This window comes from Corvus brachyrhynchos, unplaced genomic scaffold (assembly GCF_000691975.1).
Source record: "Corvus brachyrhynchos isolate BGI_N302 unplaced genomic scaffold, ASM69197v1 scaffold258, whole genome shotgun sequence".
NCBI classification, from domain to species: domain Eukaryota; kingdom Metazoa; phylum Chordata; class Aves; order Passeriformes; family Corvidae; genus Corvus; species Corvus brachyrhynchos.
The window spans coordinates 4,324,062-4,347,264 of record NW_008240122.1 but is presented as its reverse complement, the minus strand read 5'-3'; the positions used below and the strand labels follow the sequence as shown (position 1 = coordinate 4,347,264).

The 23,203-nt window shown below is 40.2% G+C and overlaps 1 protein-coding gene across 2 annotated transcripts in view; it reads right to left on the bottom strand.

Annotated features, from left to right (window-relative positions):
• PRKCE (protein kinase C epsilon) overlaps positions 1-23,197 on the bottom strand; it is a 283,601-nt gene extending 260,404 nt beyond the window's left edge. For both annotated transcript variants that reach the window (XM_008641713.2, XM_017744864.1), the window contains exon 1: positions 22,311-23,197. In XM_008641713.2, the coding sequence (XP_008639935.1) occupies positions 22,311-22,658 (348 nt within the window). In that variant the 5' untranslated portion in view covers positions 22,659-23,197. The remainder of the gene's footprint in view (positions 1-22,310) is intronic.
• Positions 23,198-23,203: the final 6 nt, after the last annotated feature.

The following is a 23,203-nucleotide window of genomic DNA, read 5'->3' as shown; positions in this document are numbered from 1 at the left end:
TTGAGACATCATAAAATTTATTTTTCCAACATTTTAAAATACTATCTAGCTCTGTTCCTCAACCGATTAATCTTTAATTACTTTTAAAAACCTTTTGGGTAAAACTAGCTGTCAGAAGTTTATTAACTACAATGACATAATACTGAACTCAAATATGAGTAACTCTCTTTAGCAACTAAAAATAAGTACTGTTGGGCACTATGCTTATCCCTCACATAGGGCATAGTACTGTCTCTCCGAGTACATGATTGTCCAAGCCCCTTCTTTGATTTCTACCTCATCTCCAGTCCATGAATGAAGGTAAAAACTGGTTTATGATCAAAGATCTCAATTGATGGATGTGCACTGTTACTGCATGAAAGTGTCAGCATTTACTATGGCACCTACGCCATACTCCCTTCTCCTGATGTACCAGATTTTTAGTTCTTTAGGTCTTATCAGTTAAATTTATTTGAATCCACTGCATTCACTTGTTTTTGGGAAATCGTTTTCATTAAGGGAAAAAATGTCATATATTTAGCACATCTTATAGATAAAAATAATACAGGTTTTACATAATTAGCAGCTGCAATACTTTTATAGAGAATTTGAGTTACAAAACTATTATTTACTCATTTTCTTGCCCAAACAATGGAATGTTGCTCAGTGATCTCTCTGTCACTGGCAAACTTTTTAAATTAAACGCTAGAAATAAATTGCCTTAGGTTAAATGAAATAATCCAGCAAAGAAAACAAAAGCAAAAGCAAAAACAGAGCAATCTCAGCAACATATCGCGTCTTCATCCTTATCTAGCTCTAGCCAACACCCACTTCCACAAAGAACTAGAAGAAAAAAAGTAGGCCCTGCCGTATGTCCCGGAGGTTAGCAAATCTGGGCTGTTAAACAGCAGGAACTGGCAAATTCTCGAAGTGCAGAGTCCTAAAAAAGATGCCTGCCAGATACTTCCCTCTCCTACTCCAAAGAGGCTTCAATTCAATGCTTTCCACAGTCTGCATCTCTGGCAAAATGGCTGTATTTTTGCATGCATTCAACTGCAGTAATATTCAGTATCCGCACAAAATTGTTACTGCTCATTCACTCCACCACGACTGAGCATAGCATCATACCTGCTATGCTCACAAACCACTTTTGCCTAGTTCTCAAACCAGCCAGTTCCAAGGTGTTCTTTCACTGTCTTTAAATTGAAGGCAGAGAGTGAGAGAGAGCACAGAAAAGAAAATGGAAAAAAAAGAGTGAAAGCAAACATATACAAAAAGTGCATGCAGAGCCAGATTTTTTTCACTGCGGAGTTTCAAATATTCATCACCCAAAATTCAAACCAGATTTTCAAAAACCTAGGCCCCAGTGGTTTCTATTGTGATACTTACGATTTGATAGTTAAACAGATTTTAACAATCAGTTATTTAGTTAACAGCTAATGAACTCTATGAAAGAAAGACTTCTTGCAACTTAAAATCACATTTATTTGCACACAAAACATTACAGCAAGAAGTCATGCTCTATATTTTGCAAGTCCTTGCTATTTATTTCAGAAAATATGAGAAAATCTCTCATCGCCGGGGCTTTTTTTTCCACAATATGTCACTTTCCACACAGCTGTGAGAGGATGAATTGTGGCAGTGAAGTTCATGGTAAGGATGAGATTTTGAGTAGAGGAATTCCTGTTCACTGAAGGTCATGCGTCAGAAATACCCTTTTCAGTATATCAGGCTTTAAAAGGACAACACCTCACTTCCTGGTCTGAGCTGAATCTGCTGTGAATTTTCAAAATAACACTGATGTGTTTTTAGTGGTTCAATTTGTAATGGCTAAATCTGCAGTTAAAAACCCCCAAAGCCCAACAACAACAAAAACAAGGCTATCATCCTGTAGCTGGCTGCACTCAGTATGTCGGCTTGTGGTTTACTTGCAGAAAACTTCAGTAACGGAGGAATTGCTTTATTTTAAGGAGTGGGGGGAAAGTAATATTTTCCCTATACAATCTGTTCCTATTTATCTTCACACACACTCTGTGAGGAGAGAATATAAAGTACTTTTTACTTTTAATATTTAGTTTATTTGCAAACCATTTCATTTTGTGCTTGAGCAAAAAGAGCAGAAAACAAAACAAACTCAGAGAGAAAAGAGAGCTATGACTATGTTTTCTCCACCTCTTGCCAAAAACACTACAAAGAATGGAAAAAACAATGTCTCACTTTAAGCCCCAGAACTGGTTAATCAAAGCAGTCGATGATCACACACACCAGCTGGGAAAAGAATAGTTTTCTATCCATACTGTACTCATACCTCTGGCAGCCTCAGACAGAAAACAGGAACTGCCATGCTCCTGTCAGAGGTCTGCAGAGTGAGGAAATCTTCCAGTATCCCCCCCCAAAACACACTGAGCCAAGGTGCAAGAAACCTCCTAGTGGGCAGCTACTGAATGACCAGAGCAGCAAGGACACAGCAGCGGCCTAATCCCCCTCAGCATCTCCTTGGCCCATATTTGGATGCATCATCAGCTGAGGATGAGGTATCAGTTGGGACCGGAGGTATCAGAAGAGCCTACACAGTTTTGTAATTAACGTAACAAGGCCTTCGTGTCAAAGATACATTTCTCTATATAAGCAAATTTTATAAACCATCCAGTGTGGAATAAGTTTGGTATAACCTAATAACCCTTCAGTACATCTTGTGAGCATACTTTTGCAGCCAGGTTATGGGATCCCACTACACACAGATTGGTTCATAAGACGCCAGCGGATTGTACGTGGCCTGTGACGATAAGCTTCTCATGAGCATTTTGACAACAATATCAAGGCTCATTTATCAGCGATACACAACTCTCTAGGGTAATACTGAGGTATTTCAGACATTATGTGGGATTTTTTGCAATTACGATCCCAGTTTTCCTCTTCCTCCTCTCCCTGCAATACTACCTAGCAGGACCAGCAGCCCAGACAGCTTTGATTAACACTCTCCAGTGGAAAACAAGGGGGTGAGGGACTGAGCTTTACCATCTTCCTTTAAGACAAGCAGCACTCAGTTCCCAGTCAGATCTCCAGATAAACACACAGGTTTCAAAAACTCTCCAAACAACAGCCCATCTTGTGCTCCATATTACCTTGCAGGAAAGTTTCTCCCATGTAAGACCTTCCCACCAGGCCTTCAACTGACCTGTGTCACAGAGAGGGGCTTCACAACCAACAGAGTGAACCAATCCAAACTAACCGAGTTATCACTGTTTAGTAGTCCTCTTCATGAACTAAAGCAGGAATAAGAGTCACAGAGAGGGTACCTCTTCACCCACCTTTTATTCTACAATGCTATGAAAAGGAGGATATTTACCTGGCTCTCTTTGTTCTTTAAAACACGGTGGGGGGAAGGGGAGGAAGCAGGGGGAGGAGAGGGGAGAGAAACAATAGAAACATTTAGCCCTAATATTCAAAACCAGTGCAAGGTACTTTCAAAGCTCTACAGGCATCTGGACTGCCCTTTTGAAGCAGTCTGCAAGTCAAAAATATCACACAGTTACTCAAACTAAACAGATCTTTCCCAGCTTTTGATCCATACAGGCCTGCTGCAGGAGAGGTAGTTGTAACTTCTGTTTCAAAATCAATTACTAATATTCAACTAATTTTGACATGATCTGTACAGTGAAGAGGAAGATTTTGTCTGATCTTTTCTCAGAGTAGGCAGTCTGATGCACATTTATTTTTACTCTGAGAACCAAGAGATTCAAAAGCAAATGTTGCAGAGGAAGTTACACTTATCAGTACCCTTTAAGGAAGTCCTGTGCACCACGTACTTGGGATCAAGAAGATATTATGTGAAGTCTATAACCTAAAAGAGGTTTAAAATGCAACTACCAGCACAGCTCCCTTTTCAGCATTGCTTTTCAATATTAAGATCATCCTTTAGGTAAGGGGAAAAACACTGGCTACAGAATACTGCCTTATCCCAGATGGTGATGTCATGATTATGTAATATTATCCTCCAAAGATTACTGTATATTAAAGAATATGCTGAATTTCCCAGGCTTTTCCCTTGCATAACTTCCCAGGTGATTTGCATCATTGCACAATGGGAAGCAAGGCTCCCCAGGCTTGACAGGAGGCTGCCTCCCCCTACACAGGAGTAACTTCTTTTCTTGCTCACTAAATTTGCGTTCGTCTCCCTGTGGCCTCCCAGAAGGTGTCACCACACACCAAGTGAAAAAAATTTGCCCCAGCAAACAATCCCCCACCCCACCCCTAAGGATCATAGCTCAGGATCTGTACTCTAGCTATTTCCTGGGCACTGCTGGTCCAGGGGCAAGGAGGCACTGTTTCTTTGGAGCACAAGGAAGGCTCTGAAGCCTCGTGATTAATTAAGCATGGTCAGCTTGACTCTCCTCAGGAGGAATGAGGAAACAGAGGTAGAAGAACCTGTTTGATGAAACTTTGAGCACTGAAGCCTGAGGCAGGAGCTTTGGTAGAATTAAACATTGTTTCTTTTTCCTCCCCTTTGCCTCCAATTTGTTTATAACCCATATACTGGCAGGGTCAATGAACACACAAGTTCTAGTCAAGACACAGAAAACAGAGTAACAAACAAACCCTGGGAAAGATATAATATAATCAATTGAATCAAGGTGGGCCAAGCCTTCCATACAAGCATAGATTTAGAATTTCAGAAAAAAAAAAACAAAAAAAACCCCCAACAAACCATCCCTCATATCTGTCATGCCATTAAAAACCTCGGTATTATTTCAGATAAGATTTTTATTTCTACATGCAGGAATAACCACATGCAAACATTTTAGCCACTTTCTAATCATAAGAGCAACAAATTATGAGGACTGAATCAGTCCATGTATTGTATGCACATTTCTCAGTTCATACTTAAGGCATATAGATTTCCTTGTACAACTTCTAAAAACTACTGTGAAGAAACAGTTTTCCCCTTAAGCATGACTAGCAGTGAAGTCTCACCATACCCACCCTTAGTTCAAATAATGCCAACAATGACTGCAGTCATCGGTAGCAAATTAACCTCATAGGGACAGTAAAGTAAGTACTAATGGGAGAGGAGGAATCTAATCCAAACATCCTTTACAACCTCTCAATCTCCATGCACAACATGGTGTATTGAGATGCCTGTACAACATGAATGGCTCCAACGGAAGTCAAAAAAGCTAAATGTGAAAGGCTTTGCAATTCATCTGAAAGTGAAGAACTACACCAGTACATGCTTCTTTACTCAAAGGTCTTGATTGCATATTCAATATATTCATCAAATTGATATCCACTTAGGAACCTACTGATGAAAAGTACTACACAAATTTGGCATTATTTTCCTCTACATAAGGGAAAAACCATGTAAAAATGCTCCTAAGCATGACAGTAAAATTGAAGAAGGATCCTCCTTTTGCCAGTAAGCATTTGGTATTTTGCTTCACCCTCTTGATGCCTCATTTTCATATCAGAGTTCTAACTAGTACAGCAGACAAACAATGAAAATGTGAAAGTGATACAGTCCCTGTAGATCAGCTTCTATCTTTACTCAGGTGCTGTACATGTCTGTGTACATACAGAGCACTGATGATATGCACTGCAAGCAATATTGACAGTCAAAAAAAGCTGACAGCAGTAACCTAATTTTACTTCAGAGGGTAGATTTAATCTTAGGACCTGATCCTGTCAGGAACCAAGAGCCATAAACTTACTGGAAATCAAGCAAGCTCAGCATTTCACTGAAGACACTCAGCACCTCACAGGTTCAAGTCCATACTTTTTAGAAGTCACTTCCTATTTCTCCTTTGTTTACCCTGGCTCATCCTGAACACTGAGGTTTTCCGACATAGAGATAACTTTGGAAATGATTACTCTCATATTCTTTGATGATTTCAAAAGGCAGGAAAGAAGCTCTCCCCTTTCTGAGGGCCACCCAGCTGAAGCAAAGAACATTATTTTTTTCAGGCATGTTAATAGGAGCCAGTAATAACTCAACTGAGTTTCCTTGGCCATGAAATACCTGACCGAATTTGCTTTTGTTCTTTCTCAGTAACATATTTTGTTCCTGTATCTGCTGTCACACAATTATGTTTCAAACAACCCTAAAAGGGAGGCTGCCCAACATCTTCCAACCAACTTAACCTCTTCCTATGACATATTCACTGCGTTGATGTGTTTTATCCATTATACTTGTCTCACAAGTGGATGGAGCCACTGGGAAACACAGTGTAACAAAGTAGGTCTTCAAATTAACCTTTCCAATGATTAAATATGTTAACTGTAATTAAAGCTGCTACTAGTCTCACTTTCTCCGGGGGAAAAAAGGGAACAAGAGAATACACAATGGCATCTTCTTTCCTAGATTCCTAACTGGAAAAAAAATACCGAATGAGTTGGACATACATACTCAAATAAACGAAGATAAATTATTTCATCCCTTTGCACCTCCATTTATGCCAGTTATTCTGAGCCAAAACCTTTTTTTTTTTAATATCAAGATATCAAGCTAGGTAAATGCAGGCTGTCACCACAATTTTTTAATTCTGCTAAGAGCAGAAGTGAGGTATTTCTCAACTGAGGAGCTGCTAACAGCAACCAATGAAACAGGGATTACAAGTACCACTGGGAGAGGAAGGTACAAAAGGGAAGTGGAACTGGAAAAGTAGTATCCCTTAGAATAACAGGGTTAAAGAAAAGAAGACTGAGCCTGTGGGTTTGAAAATGCAGTCCGTGGGACATGAGCTCTGAGCTTCAGGGCAGATGCATTTTGAGAAACAAAGGAGTTACCAAGCTGGGTTCTTTGATTACCGCTCTTACCAGGAATCTGGTTTGTAAGCAGGGATACTTTCAGGACAGCTGGGTACCCCTCCCATATGATTCCTTTTCTGCTGTTCTGCAGCCTTGACATGAACATCTAACATACTACATTCATACTTTAAGAAGTGAGGACACAAATGTTAACTTCATACTGAAGTGGTCATGACTGATAGGGTCTCACATTGTACAGTGGACCTGTATTCATGTACTATTAATTCAATTCCAGGATATATTCAAAACATTCTGTCTTAATGAATTTTATCCTTAATCAACATTACCTGTCCAGGAAAGTAACCCTGTAACACCAGAGAATTTGAAGAGAATATGTCGTATCTGGGCACCATGTCTTTTCATATTTGTCTAAAGCAAGAAAATCTTAGCTTCTCTGAGGTCAAAGGTGTCATGGTATTATATGCCTCCAGTATGAAATAAGGCTACTAACATACTCCCCATAGCTGTTATTCTAATTGAAGTTCATGAGCCACATACATTTGAAAAATGAAGCAAATCCATCAGAATATTTTAAGAGCACTGGTTTCTTCCTGTAGATCACTGAGCAGTGTACTGCAAAGTCAATATTAAATTTTGGATAGTCGTATAGAAATGTATAAGTTGTGAGTTTAAAGTTAATTCTCCTAAAAAGATGAAAACTGTAAGTAACTGAAGCCTTAAATTCACCACCTTTGCACCCCAGTGCCTTCAGCTTCGTGTAATATCAAATAGTTGATATTCCCATCACTGACTACTTTTAGTATGATGGACCTTAGCAATCCATGTTTCAACACTTTTTCTGTAGCATCTGCACAATACCTTTTGGGTGAAAGAAACCTAAGTAAAAAGCTTTACTACGCTTACAGGTCTAGATGTTAAATTTATACTGACCAGGGAGGTCAATACTACACACAATATCAGGAAACCAAAGAGAATCCTGCTTCTTTACTGTGGTAAAGATTACTTTGGATGGTAATGGGTGTGTTGTGTCCTTCTCCCACTTCATTTGAGCTCCAAACATGACAAATAATTAAATATCTTGCGAAGAAACAATGAGTAGCTAAATGAACACCTCCTTCTAACCTCCCCAGAATCTCCTCTCTTTCTAAAATTCATGAAGCCCCAGTTGCTATAATCTGTACCAAATTTGTCCCAACTGGGGTCAGTCCTGAAGCGCAACATGTTAACCCCAAGCCATGTCAGCACATCCTGTGTAGTGAATATGTGGTTTTTTCAAAACCAGGGACAGCCTTGTGTAAACCACAGGCTAGCAGTCTGCCAGGCAGGCAACACCAATATAATCTCACTGCATCTGTTTTATAAACACCCTCAGGTGTTGGGCTATCAGGCTTTGCTGCACTGCACAGCTGCTCCTCAGCACACACCAGCTGTACTTACTCCCTCTTCGCACCACTCCAGCTGGAGGATCCTAAGCCTTTCCACTGTCAGTAACAGAGACAAGACCCTAAAAATATAAAATTAAATGTTCTGTTTCCTTCAAATAATTGACTCAAATGGAAGTCCCCTTTCCTCCAAATGTAGCACATGAACAATCAAATAACAAACTCTTAGACTTTGCATTTTGTCTGCTGTTACCTTCTACCATATTAACTGCAGTTGTGGGGCTATGAACAATATACTAAACTCTAAGTTAGGATGGCAACTTTCAAAGGTGTTCAAAACAATTTGTTCTCCATTTCAGAGAACATATCCAACTCTTCCAGCCCTTTGACAGCTTATAAATATTCATACACAGGTAGGCTCAATACTGGAGGCATTCTGAGGACATGCACACAGGATACCCCTCAGTGGTAATTTTTTCACTAAAACAGTCAAGCTGGTCCTGCCCCAGCTAGTCATCCAGAGGAGCAGCTCAGCTTCCAGCTACTGATTCTGCTCTGACAGTCTGGAAGCCTGGTTTCATAAATCCACATCTCTACAGAAAATGTTCCAGTGTCAAGAAGGCAGCAAAACGGAGGCCCTGAATTTGTTTGTTTACTACAACTGAAGGAAAGCATCCCCACAATAAAGTGGTCGTAGAATTGAAACAGAAAAAACCCCTTTCCAATGAAACCATAAACCCATTAGCCTACAAAAGGTAAGCTACAAGAAGGAAATAGAAATGTAATGGTGAGACTCCTTCTTTTACAAAAGTAAAAAGAGAGATTGACACACAAGGACGAAGCTGCAGGACAGAAAGAGGTATCACTACAAGGTATCAGGCAGGAACCTTATTTCACTAGTCCAGGTCTCAGCCCCTGTCTCCCGACTGTAAAAACGAAACTGATAATTCCACTGCAAAACTGTGAGATTAAAACCATAATGCTTGTGGGACATTTCTGGGCAACATGGAGAAATCTCCAACCATTACAATTCCTCTCAGGAATGCTGTGAAGATGACTATACTCAAGAATCTCCAGACTCAGATTATTTTGCTAATGAGTTTCATTACTACCTGAGACAGATAAGATCTATGTATCACTACAAGTAAATCAAAAGCAGACAAAGGCCTTTTCTGGAACCACTAATATAAAAGGCTGGATTATTCATTTTATATACCTGAATTATGAGTGAATGCTCATTCCATCATTTCCATTACTGACATGCTCATTTGTTTGAAGGAATTATGTGAATGGAAATAAAGGCAATAATTACAGAAGAAAGAGGAGATAACATGCTATAACACAAGTAGATGCAGGACAAATAAGTATGTAAAAACTTGCATGACCAGTTCACAGCATGCAAGATTATAATGAAGTTATTACACATTAGCTCACAGCTCACGCAAATTTCAGAAAATAATGTAATTAGGATCAGAAATACCTTGTGTACTGTGAAAATTAATTCACCAACCCCACCTGTTACCACAAAGGAAAACCAAGCAATACTAATGATGGCTATATTTTGTTGATCTGTTTTGACATTTTGAAACTTTTATTTAAATAAAGCCTGCTGCAAAAAAGATCTTTCTTATTTGTATGAACTGCTCTATTACAAAGTGGCTTCACTTTGTTGACCATCTGTCATATTTACATGTTCCTTGGTCTGGCACACAAGCTTCAGTCTCTTTCTCTGCTGACTCATGTGAATAAAAACATTCTCCCTTAACTCCTCAGTTAGACAACTATTGCTTCCCCAAGGACCATCAAATACATTTTTAAAAAAGTTACAGTAATACGTAATTTATTTCTTTTGCATACTTCCGTCTGTAGAGTGTAAAGTATAGGTTTTTATTTTGTTACACATTTTCCATGACTTTTTCAGGCCACATCTGACTTGATACACAGGTTATTGCACTCCAGAAGTGAGGTTGTTTTTCTTATTTTACATCACAAACTCCTGCAGGAAGAAACTATGAACTTTCTGTTTCTGCACAACCTCATGTTATCAAAGAGAAACTAATAACTCCCACATTCAAAACTGTCATGCTGCCAGCATGTATGCATCCATGCTCTGACAAGGTCTCAGCACTTCACTCCTGTCTTACTGGAGTATTATGCTTACTAGCAACAAGTACATTTTCATAGCTGCATAAAATGTCTCCAAGACTTCACATTTTTTGCATCGCAAAGGTCATTAACCGTACATAAATCTTACAATAGAGGGGTTCTGCCGACCAGCACACTGCTGCTGGGAAGCAGATTTTGCTTGCGAGTCTACAAACAGGGTGCAGGGCTGATTCACAGTTGCTGGAAGGGCTGCAAAGTTTTTGGCAGTTCTACAAAACATTTGGCCTGTAATTTGTCTTACTGATCACTGCCACAATTATGTCCAGGTCCCAAAGAGAAGAAGCCCATACAGTCCAGCAAGGAGACTGCTGTAGGGAGAAAAGGCTTCACCAGAGGTGCCCCCACTTCTCACTCTGCCTCCCTTCCCTTACAGTCAGATGCTTTTTTTTTAACCTCAGTCTTCCAGGAAAAGCATGAAAGACAAAATGACATTCTCACACTTCACATCTGATTTTAAAGCTGACTTTTTTAAAGGGTAAACTTTAGAATACACAAAGGGTTTTGAAAGCTTTATGTATTAGTAACACTGTTACAGCAAAACAGCGCTTGGCTGGAGAGTGTACACATTTTAAACCAAATGTAACATGTCAGAGGCTGTCAGTTTGATGTCCAGAGTACATTCAAATATGGCTAGAGATCAGTTTCATTTAATTTGCTCAAATATCCAGTCATTTACTATAGTTTTATTGATGAAGTGTCAGTCAAAACAAAAACGTTAAGGTTTTGGAGGTTTTTCTTAGTATAAAAATGCTCGGAACGATACCACTTCCAAAACAGCACATACTACCAAACTGAAGAGAAGGCTTGATGGTCAGAACTGGCACTTCTGACCAAAGGCATTCACAAGCAGTTCACAATGTACTCACCAACTCATCCGTACACAGTTTAGAAGCTGGGTTGACTGAGTTTTTCACTCAGAGGGTGGGCATTGGAACAGGCTCCCCAGAGAGTGGTCACAGCACCAAGCTTCTCAGGCACATGGTGATTGTTGGGGTGACTTCTGCAGGCCTGGAGCTGGACTCAGCTATCCTGATGGGTCCCTTCCAACTCAGCATATTCTATGATTCTATGACAACAGATGTAATCACTCGTGAAAAGACAGCTAGATAACACTTTCAAAAGGCTGCTGAATCAGGAGCCTAAATTCTTCATGTAACTTCCACATAGCTGAAAAATTCCCAGTAGGTCTCAATTTGGAGAAATATGTAAAGTTCAATATTAGACACAGAAGGAATTCAGTTGATGGTGATGTAACTAGCTAGGAGCACAGATGAATCAGTATGTATGCAACTAAATGATACACATACTCTCAACAGTTTCAGCAAAAGAGAACACCACTCGAAGAACTACCCATTAAAATCAATATAGGAACATCAGCTTTGGATCTGTCTGCAAGACAACTTACCTCTGTCGGTCCTCCAGTCATTAACACACAGCACTCACTACAAACTTACAAACAAACTTTGTTTGTTTAAGGTATATTGATTTTGCTTACTCACACATCTACTTATCAACAAAACCAAGAAAGAAAAGTTTCTGGGGTTTTTGCACTGTTCTGGGCTGTGATGAACATAGGTCAATTGCTCCTCATCTATTTTTGTTACCATACTACTGTGCTACAGTGAACACCCTTCAAAAAAGAATCATGACCCCACATTTCTGCTAAATGGTATATCCTAGAAAATAACATTATCCCCTACCCAAGGCATCTTGCAACTAATGGGCAAAGCAGACATAAGAATTAGCATGGACTGGTAAGAAAAGAGCACGTAAAGAGATTATAGGAACTTGTCTGGGTCGTAGTGTCTGGGCTGCTACTGCACCACAGAATTGTTCAAAATAAGTTTAGCTGAACTTGTATTTTAAAAACTTCCACCCAGCCCTATAAAAATGCATATGCAAAGTTACCTCCCAAATATGACTACTAAACTAATATTATTTTTAAAGTTATATATAGATAGATACATATATATGTAAAGTATTGCCTAAGGGTCATCAGAAAGAAGCCCAAGGTTTTGCTTTTTAGGTGAAAAGCCCTGTCACTTGCTTCTGATTCAACAGATTACACTTCGAAAAAATAGGCATGAGGTGTTAATAAAATTCTTCTTTCCTCTTTCTTGCTTTCAGAGGCTTGGCATAGCTCCGAGAACTTGCTAGCACGAAGAGTAAAGGAGTATAATAAAACTTAACAAAGCTTATCTCAGCCCGCTGACATCAGTACATACTATTATCCCTACACATCATATCCAAACTTGATTATTGTATTGCTAGTGGTCTAACCCACCCATCACTAAAGAAATAAGCTCTAAGGTAATAATACAGTAGCAGCTTTCATTGAATTATAGAGAAAAATCCTGTAGTTCCCTCAAACTGGGAAATACCAAACATTCCTAAAGCTATACAGGACACTCAGAAACAACTAGAAGTTTGGGAACCACAGACTAGATCATATGGCTGTCCCTCTAAATCCATCAACTCCTTGAAGAGAAACACCACATTATGCAAAGCATCAGGAACTCCAAATATCTCTAGCAAAATTTCCACTATTGCCTCTCCCCTTGATATTTTGAGTTAGGGACACCAAGCAAAGCTGAGCTGATAGGCTGCTGCTCAACTATCACTACAGCCTTTCACACTGGTAAGCATTTTCCTAATATTTCTTTTGGCTTCCCCAGTCTGCCTTTTTGACTTGTGCTTGGACTGGAATTTTTTCAAGACAGAAACCACCATTTCAAGTTAAATGAAAAAAAAATACCAAACACTAGTAGGTATTTTCTGTGATTAGGAGTCCCTGAAAATCCCAACAGTCAGTACCAACTAAAAAATTTTTAGCAGTGTTTCCATTGCTTGGGAGAGTCCAGTTTTCAGGGATAGATCATGTCCCTACAACACCCCACTGAGTCTGCTAAAACCAGAGCATTTTGCCAGAAGTTCAAACCTACATATTACACTTACTCCTTCAAACACTTCTGTAGTATAACTAACTGGAAACTCAGCGCATCGCTCCTTTCTGACTGAAAATAGCTGCTCCAACAGGCACGAGTATAATCAGCTCCCTGCTGCTTGCTGAGAAGCACAGCGGGGACATGCTCTGGATGACAGTGGCTGGGCAAATGCCAGAGCTTCAGACACTGGGGATGCTCCTGAGTCCTGCTGCCACCAGGATCTTAGTGGTCCGCCAGAGTGACAAAAAAGGGCAAGGAGTTGGACTGCTGGGAATGAGGGCAAGATGGATATAAGGGAAGTAATAACAAGAAAAACGAAGGAAAAGTTATGACAGCTGGGACTCGAGGACAAGGTGATAGTGGTGGATTAAGGAGAAAAGTGGGCCATGAGGTCAAATGTTCAAGAGGTGCCAAGGCACTATGGGGTCACAAGGAAGGAAAAGGCAGCGAAACTCAGAGGAAAAGGAAAGAAAAGATTCCTCAATAACTCTAAAAAGAACCACGTAAGAGAGAAAACATAGTGCACACAGCATGAATGACTTTTAAGCCTTTTCTTTTCCGACACATTCTCAGACATCATTTTCTAAGGCCATGGATCAATCTCACCTTGAAATAAAGGGAAGTTGACAGATGCCAGAAAGACTTATGCAATGAGTACATATGGTCCCAGCAACAAAACTGTACTTGGAATAGATCTCTGTAGAGGTCTGTAGCAGGACATTTCATTCACATAGCCTGCTAGCATTGCCAACATCAGAATTTATGCCGTATTGTAAAAGTTGACCTATAATTTCTTGACCATCTTAAAGCCAGAACAGATAAGAAAAGACGGAGAATTGGCAGCATAAAGACAGAACAGATGATAAAAGAGGAAACTGAAGGGAAACAGGGAAGGACACTACTGTCTTGCTGGCTTTTAATCTGTGAAACAAAGCAAAGCACTTCCAACCATTTCCTCATCGCATATGCAGAGGATGCATCAGTCTTCCCTTCATGTTTCCACCACTATTACATCTGCTGCGTTGCTACCACATCACTCTCTAAATATACTTACAGATATTAACATTGTCAAAGCCATCTATCTTTTAATGACATTTAAAAGGCCAGTGTACTGAAGAATGGAGAGTTCTAAATGCATGAGAAATCCTGGTCGCCCATAATAAGAGGCTTGTAACTTATTTATACTCTCAAGTACTGAAAGATACTAAGCTGGAAACACTAAGTATTAGGTTTCCCTGCTCTTCATTTAAGATACAGAGATACAAAGGGGGCTTGCTGTTCAAACAATGCAGACATGAAATTTATTTGGTAACATCTAGCCATTATTCATGCTTTTTGTTCCTGCCTGTGATGAAATTGCCCAGCAGGACACCAGAAACAAGCAAAATGATTCTATTGTCTGGAACAATCAAATCAGCTCAAGTTAGCCGATATAAGGCAGAAATGGCTACCTGCAAGCCTCTGACGGAATCAAACTTCACTTTTTTAAATTCTAAAAGCTGTGGTCTGATGTTACTTCTGTTCCTCAACAGTTCGAGCCCTACAGAGTTCAGTGGGGAAAAAAACTCTTAGAACTGTGCAGCATTTCTCTAACACTGCTTCCAATAAAATAAACGTTAAAACTCCTCTTACATTTAATGGGAATGCGCCAATATCTCTAGGTTTTTTAGCTGTGCTATTCAGAAATATGTGAAATCTTGGCTTCTGTAACTTCTGTTAAATTACAGCAGTGATAATTTAAGGTTTTTTAACTCTTGGAGGAATGCAAGTGAGAGGACACTCAGAAATCAACTTTACTAGCAATTCAAGCTACTGACTATGAATAATGCTCAGAGTAGATAAGAATTTGGCAGATGTTCTTGCACCATACTCATTTGCATTTTCTTTACTAAAATATAGTGCAAAGTACGTAACTGCCATGGAAGTTACCCAGTCTCTAGAATGGCTTATTAGCTTTACAGTGGCAGTTTCATATTAATGTTTCTGAATATACTTTTTAAACTGTCTAGTGACTGCCTGCCAAACAGGAAAGTACTCACAAACACAAGGTTAAAACTTTCTGTCAGCCTTCTGCAGTGACCACTTTCCCCCGAAATGGTTGAAACCCCTGTAGCTTCTACAATTTGCATGACTCAAAAGGGCGCGCAAAATATCCCCACTCTTCAGGCCTTGCTCTGGCCAGCTTGGCAAAAAAGTTTGTTTGATCCCCCCCAGCCCAAACTGTCAGTTTTCCAAGCTGTCTTTGAACTTCTCATCTCACTCCGTATCCAGATAGCTCCAGCCCTACCTTTCCATGGGGATGGAGGAAAAGTCTCTTCTCAGTCCTCTCTGACCACAAATATCCCATTACTTGCATACTCTATTGTTCTCAAACCCTCTCTTACCATGAACTGCAGATGTCTTTCTCTTACAGTCTAACAGCTGGGGTGAGGATAAGGAGATTAAGATAGTATTGGGTAAAGCAGAACTGAATTCAACCAGCCAATTCCAAGCCAAAAAGCTCCTGCCTCTAATGTTTTACAAATTGTATTCACAGTCTCCCTTCAAAACCTGAAAACCCCCAAAAAGTTCATTTAAATAAAAGTTATTTACAGAGTGAAAATGAATCACATTTAGTTGCCAAGTTCTACAATTCCAACTTAAATCAAATCCTCATTTTGGCAGTATTTAAAGAATTCTGGACACGGAGGACAGAAATTTAGCTTGATACTAGAGAGCAGAAACAGACTTACATATGCAAGATTTGCAGAAGAATAATAAATCAGTAAGAGCAAAATACAAGTAAAGGATATTGTTAAATGCTATTTATTCTTGGTTTCCCTTTGAAGCACAGGCCCCTACTGAGGGAAGAATTTAAACTGGCCTGTATGAAACCCAGTGAACCCAATGAGATCAGTGGTTTACTCAGAACCATGAAGTTCTGCATAGTGCCTAGGGAACCACCTGAGCTGGAATAATGACATGCACTATCTTAAAACTGGTACAAGAAGGACCTACAGGAATTGTTTTCACTCAACTTGGGCATTTCTTAGAAGTCTAGATTTGAATTAGCACCTATGACCTGGACTCTGCTACTGGTAGCTCTTTTCTAACAAATACTTTCTACAGAGTTCAGTGGAATTATTTTCACTATGTGGAACTCTGTATCAGCATTTGGTATGAGCAGCAATAGAATGAGATTCTGATCAACTCCTGATCTACAGCTATGATAATTCACTGTTAAGTGAAATGTATGATCCACTACACACTTTTCATTCCCTGAACCTTCAACTAGCCAATTTGCCTATGGCAGCCCATCCCTGTCTCCTACACATGTAGCTTTCTGCTGTTGCCAAAAGGGCAGCTGGAGTATGCCATGCAGCAGCAACTATTCATTACCCTCCTCCAGGTTTCTCCCCGTGCCTCATCTCTTCCTTTTCCCACTTTGCCCTTTCTCTCTCCCTGCAGTAACAACTGCAGAGGCAGCATTTTCCCCCTCTACTGCTTCTCAGCAGACTGGGAAGCACTGCAGGTAAGCAGGAGCTGTTAGAACATTTCTAGCAGGGAGTAGGAGTAGATTTATGCAGCTGTAGAAAGGGATTGATACAAGACAGTGGGTGAGCTGTGTGTGACTGTACCACATCCCCAGCAGAGAGGGAAAAGAGAAGGCACAGGAGGGAGACAGACCGTGGCAGAAGGCAAGGAAGACCCATATCTGTACAAAGTTTTCTCCAAAATCTCCCAGCTCCTCTTGACAATCACTAACCTTCAGAATGAGAGCCCGTGTGAAACCTTGCTGAGCCCCCTTAGCTCTCTCAGCCTTGCCCCACAAACCTGACAGACCTTGCTTCACGACCACCGTGCCATGCAGAAACCTCTCAAACAGGACCCCAGCAATTTCCCTTTCATTTCAACAAATATGATTCCAATAACACAGCTTTTCAGCAGCCCATGAACCGCAGTTTAGATGAGATGTAAAGATTTTGCAAGTAAAATCCTAGGCGTTTCAACGCCACCAGCCCAGATAAATTCAGTCAGCAGATGAAAATAAAAATGAAAATATGCTACAGTGACTTTCTGCCAGCCCAATGCCAGCCCTCAGCAGAGCGCGGCACAAGCAGAGGTGAACACACAGGGTGACCTGCACTACAATGATGACAATTCCATTCTCTCTCTGCCAGCTACAACAGATCACCTGCTGACTGAAAGGAGTTCCCATTCCAACAACAGAAATGGCATTAAAAGAAGGGAGGGGGGGGGGGGAGGGGCACATTTTTTTTTATCTTTCATTCAGATTAGAGGCGCTGGAAGCAGACAGTTCTACTTCTCACATCCATGGAGAGCTCACAGAACCTGTGAGACTCTGAGGACTCTGGAGAGCTTTAATTCCTCCCCTGCTACAGCCTTTCGGGTGACATTCAGAGCTTGGATAACCTAAGTGTTTAACTGTATAGACTGCAACTTAAGGACCTAGCATTTCCAATCTGAAAATTCATTCAACAGTACATTATAAACATGACACAAAAATACTTCATTCAACAGTTCAGCAAGTACGTAAAAGAGTGTATTTCTTCCCCATGAGTTATTTTCCATAACTCATCACCAACTTGCTACTGAGATATTATATTAATTCATAATAAACTTGTTTTATGCAATGGTGGCACAGTTGCACAACTAACTGCACACTGGCAAAATGGAAATATGAAAGGATGCTTCCAAAAAAGTATAATGTTTTAAATTTAGATCTGAAGAAGCTGCACTGAAAGAAGAAAAATAGTATGGAAGATATTTTAGCAAAGAAAAGCTCACTGAAATCTATGGTTTTTTTTTTTTTTCCTGACAGCATTAGGGATTTTTTTAAGACAGCAGAAAATTAAATTTCTTTTATTAACCTAAATATATAGCTGTAAAATATTTTCAGTAGAAATAGCGGCTTTTTTTGTTAAGTGTTGTGATGTCCTCACTGATTTAGTGAGTTCTGCTACTCAGCCAGCAAAAGGATTTCTTAGGACAACTCAATAGGTTTTCTCATGTACAGCCAGGCTAATGGCTAAGACCCTTAGATGGAGTCTTTGGCATAGGTCCAATCATGCTGATTTCATCTGTCGTCAACTCGGGAAAGTGGACTTGAACTCAGAACCCATACCACCAATCATCCACACACATAAACATTGATCATGGTAATTCGCAGGAGTGGAACCACACGGCTAAATATCAATGGAATTTTCCTTCCTGATCTCAATTCCACTGATTAAAATGTAGCTGCATTGCCAACTCAAGTGAATCATTTACATATGCCACATGTAAGAAAGCTAGATAAAAACATACTTTATTATTACCTGAAGTACCTAACTCAAAAAAATATAGCCAGAGCTGTCAAGTTGCTAGTTTTTCAATCAGAACTTGCAAGTTGTTTGTTGTTCTGTATCTTCTGTTTTTCAAAGCCTAAGTTCACCAGCATCCTCTTGAATACTCGGTGCCGTTCTGTATGACATTTTCTGTGCTTACAGAAAAGCCTGAAATGTCATAAATCCAAACCTCTCTTTAAAACTGCAGTGTAGCCACGACTAAAAAAATTTGCTAAACTGACACTTTTACTCTGTATTGTTATTCTGTCTGTATTGATACACCACTGGAAAAGCAGCCATCTTTTTAATTGTCACCACACCTATTTTAGAAACCCAAACAAGTATTTTCTATTGATCTTACCAAAACCCCACAAAACTATGTATTTTGTTTAAAAGCTTTCCTCCAGTAAACTCTGAATCACTGTTTCACACCACAACTTTGAATAATTTTTTACATATATATATATATATATTCAGGGAATATACATATCATAAGGTTAAATGCAACTGCTGAACACTCTGTAGATAAAAGGAACCAGGATTTTGCATATCTATCTGACTTGTGTTAATACAATAGACGTTATCATGATTTCAAGCTTTGTACTTGTTTATCATTAGTGTTTCCACTGTAACCATGGCATCAGTATACAGCACAGGCCTAAGAGTGAGAAAAATATCCAGTATTCTCCTAAAAAACTCATCTGAGAAAAAAATACAAGGATTTGCACAATGGCAAAAGTCAGTCAAATTAGGTGAGCTGGCTATAACGAGAAACAGTTTCTTCTTAGGGGAAAAAACCCCAAAACATAATTTTTGTGTGAATCTTTTTTGCATTTTGGACTTCTGACAAGAACCTAGAGACATAACCTTGACCCTAAAGCAGATATTATAAAACAAATTCTGAAATTTCCTTTAAAAAATACATGCAGTACTAGATGAGATCAAAAGCATTAAAGCTATATATGTTGACAAGACCTGTTCTCAGCACGAGCTTTTTTTCAACCCTATTTTAATAGTGACAGTCCAGTCCTGCAATAACTGTTGCATCATTCTGAAGGTAAGGAGGGGCAGCAGTGCAATTACTCCAATCACACTCAGCAAGTACGTGGTACCCAGTTCCAAGTTTCAGGACTGCTTAAAGGGAAACCTTTGGAATGGCATAAAAAGACTTGATGGTCTTCAAGTGTGTTTCAAGTGTGTAGGCTGCATTTATTTGATATTTCAGGCAGTAAGGAAGAATGGGTTGCTGTGATTGCTGCTTTTAATTTGCTTGTTACAGAGTTCAGAGATGTACTACAAAAATACCTGTCTTAAATGACAAGAGCAAAATTAAGGAATTAGTCCTCTTATTAAACAGAAAAAAACTGATTGTATCATATCAGCAGACCTTAGTCTAATGTTGGTTTAGGCCATGTGCATTTTCCTTGTAGTGTGAAACTCATTCACTTTGCAGACAACTCCTTTTTCAGGTTTTAATATAGACTCCAGACACTGATGAAGATACCAATAAATCTCCAGACACTGATGAAGATACCAATAAATCTATTTACTCCAGTGTGGACTCTATAGAGATGCCATGGCCACAGGTCTTCTTTTAACTCAATGAAAATAAAACCAAAAACCAGTGTGATTTTTTAAGAGTCAGTTCTCTGAAGGTCCCTATCTACTAATCCAATAAACACACTCGGTATTCCAATTATGTTGATACACTCAGTAAATAGGAAGATTTTGGAGAGGGTAAAGCACAGTCCTATAAATACTTACCACCCCCCTATTCTAACTGTGATACAGGGGGGAGGGGTATGCTGCCTGTCATATGTAGCACATGAACACAATCCTAATGATAGGGATTTACAGTACAAAACAAGGTAAGTGATGCTTCAGAAGCTGCATTATATTGAGCTGACCAGTTATGATCCCCTGCCATGTCCTCGATTCTGTCACATCAACAGACAGCAAGCGTAGTCACTCCCTCGTCTCCTCCCACCCACTGAATGCTGGACAGCAATGAATCCTGATGCAATAAAAGCCAGCATTTATCTGATTCAGCTATGTAGTTCCTCACAGATCCTGTTTACAGTGGGCCTCAACCTGTTAAATTCCACTATTTATCTAGGAAATGTGTTCAGACATTTGAGTTCACCTTAAATATCAGAGCCAGGGAGCACCCCAGTCCTACCAAAATTCAAACTTGGCATCTGGAATCTGCAAGGTCCTCCCAGATTTGGTGACAAACTCACAACATGTACCATGCACAAAAAGAACATACAAAATTATTATTCTTGCACTAAAAATCTGTGCAGATCACCTCATCCCACTGGTCTCAAAGATGAAACCTCACCTGATTTCAGGAGAGTCCCAACTTGATTATCATTCAATCCAGGTAAAAGACATCTGCAATACTGCTGCATTTGTCTTTTCCTGATATGGCTATTTTTCCTCTATCACCCACTTTTACCATTTGAGCTTACTAATGTGTAGCTTTTATAGAGCATCAGAATAATCTAGACCTAATTACCACAATGCAACACATAGGCAGCAAAAAACAAAAATATTTCAAACTTGTAAACATAAAAGTTTTAACAGCAAAGTTGATCAGCTCCTAATCAGTATAAATAGAGTCTAATTCTTTCATGCCCTTCCATCATTCTGCCATCTCTACATCACTGCATTAAGCAAAGAAGCCCCAAGAATACATAAAACTCAGACCTATTAACCTTAGCTATTTTTTCATTGGTCCTCAATCCTTTGTCTGTTTGCCAAAAATTACTGGCTAGTATCCTTGACAATGAAAAATAAATACATAAAAAGATGAGCATATGTAATTTCAGATGGCTGGTCGAGCAGGGCACACTGAAAATGAGATGATAGCTACTATTGTTTTATTATACATCTCATTTAAAGGATATCCACCATTTAACTGTTTAACTGCAGAAATGTGAAATGTGCATATTCATGTTTCCCATTTCTTCATTGTTTGATTGGTTTCTCCCTGTTAAATCACACTACCTGAGGATGTCAGAGCAAGGATTTTCCAGCTTTTTTGTACTCCCACGGAGGCACATTAGCCTCTGGGTCTTAAAGACGCTGTAAAAACTGTTAAGACACCTTGTGTGCACAGACAACAGAATTTCTCTAGTGGGGCCCAAATTCCACTAGGACCCTTTCATCAGTCTTGAGCATTTGAAGAAGCATTGCGTTAGATCTACGCATAGAGGTGTCGATCATCTGGAGGGAGGAAGGAGGAGCATCAGTGCTGATGCAGTGAGCTCTCAAGTGACAGGAAGACCCTGAAGTGTCTCGTATCAGAGGTCAGGTCTGGATTTTTAAGGCTCATCATTGCCAGGCTAGCCAAGAGTATTCGCCCTGAAATGATGAAACTCATCTAAGTGCTGGATCTGGGTTTTGCGGTAATGTTTTGTACAGATGCATTTGGTTCAGATTTTTCAGACTCGGTAAGACAACTAGATTTGTATTTATGTCACATATTTCAGAAACTTGCATGGTAACTACATACATCTTACTTAGATTCACATATTTTTCTTTCCTGCCTCTCCTGTAGACCACATGCATTAGTTATATAGTAACCATGACTATCTCAGTGTAACAAAGTGTGGAAATAATGAAAAGCCTTCAGAGGCACTACATGCCATTGGCAACCCAGCTCTGCAAGACAGATGTTGCATCCAGAGCCATGCCACTGAAAATCATATGTACATGTATGTATCTACAGCGTGAACACTTACCCAGTCCTCGAAGTGACGGCTCCCGTTCTGCAGCAAGTCCTCAAACTGTATAGTGCAGTTAGCTACAAAATCGTCGTACCCGATGGGGGCATCATGGAAAACAGCCATCTCTATCTTCCTGCCATTACAAACGTCGGTGACAAATTCATCGTTCCAAGCAGGACTGTTGGTCTTTTGCTTGGTCGAGGTCTGCCCGATCCTGGAGTCGTCCACATTGAGGGCGATGTAAGGGTCCAGCAAGAAGGTCTGTGGCCTGGGACCCACCGCATGCCTCAGAGACCACGCTGTGGGTTTCAGATTCACCGCCTCGCAGATCTTGATTTTCAGCAAGCCATTGAAAACCACCATGGCTGGATAGCTGCACTTTTCCCGGGATCAAACACTCGCTCAACGCACTCGCACCGAGAGGGAGGGAGGGAGGTCTCGCCAATAAATAGGAGGGCAGGTCTGGGAGTGGGGGAGCAGGGTACGGTGCGAGTCTCTTCGCCTGCCTGCTTCTGTTACCTTTGATTATTTAGCCTTTGCTCTTGCGACACCCAGTGAATAAATTTATTTTCTTGCCCGTGTTTCTAACGGAAAACAAGGGAGGGGGTCCGCCGGGGAGGGGGAGGCGGCCGCGGCTGCAGGAACCCCCGAATGCAGTCAAAACCCGAGCATAATCAATCCGGGGGGTAAGCAAGAGCCTTCTCCCTTCACCCTGACCATAATCCTGGATCAGTCCTCGCAGAGGAAGCAGAGCCGCGATCCCGGGCTCCCGCACACGCCAGTCCTGCCCGTGCGCTGCACAACAATACACACACACGCATACACACGCACACACACGCACACACACGGATCAGAAACCCCGGCCGACCCACCACCCCTGCCTACTGCACAGCCTCCGCTCAGCAAAC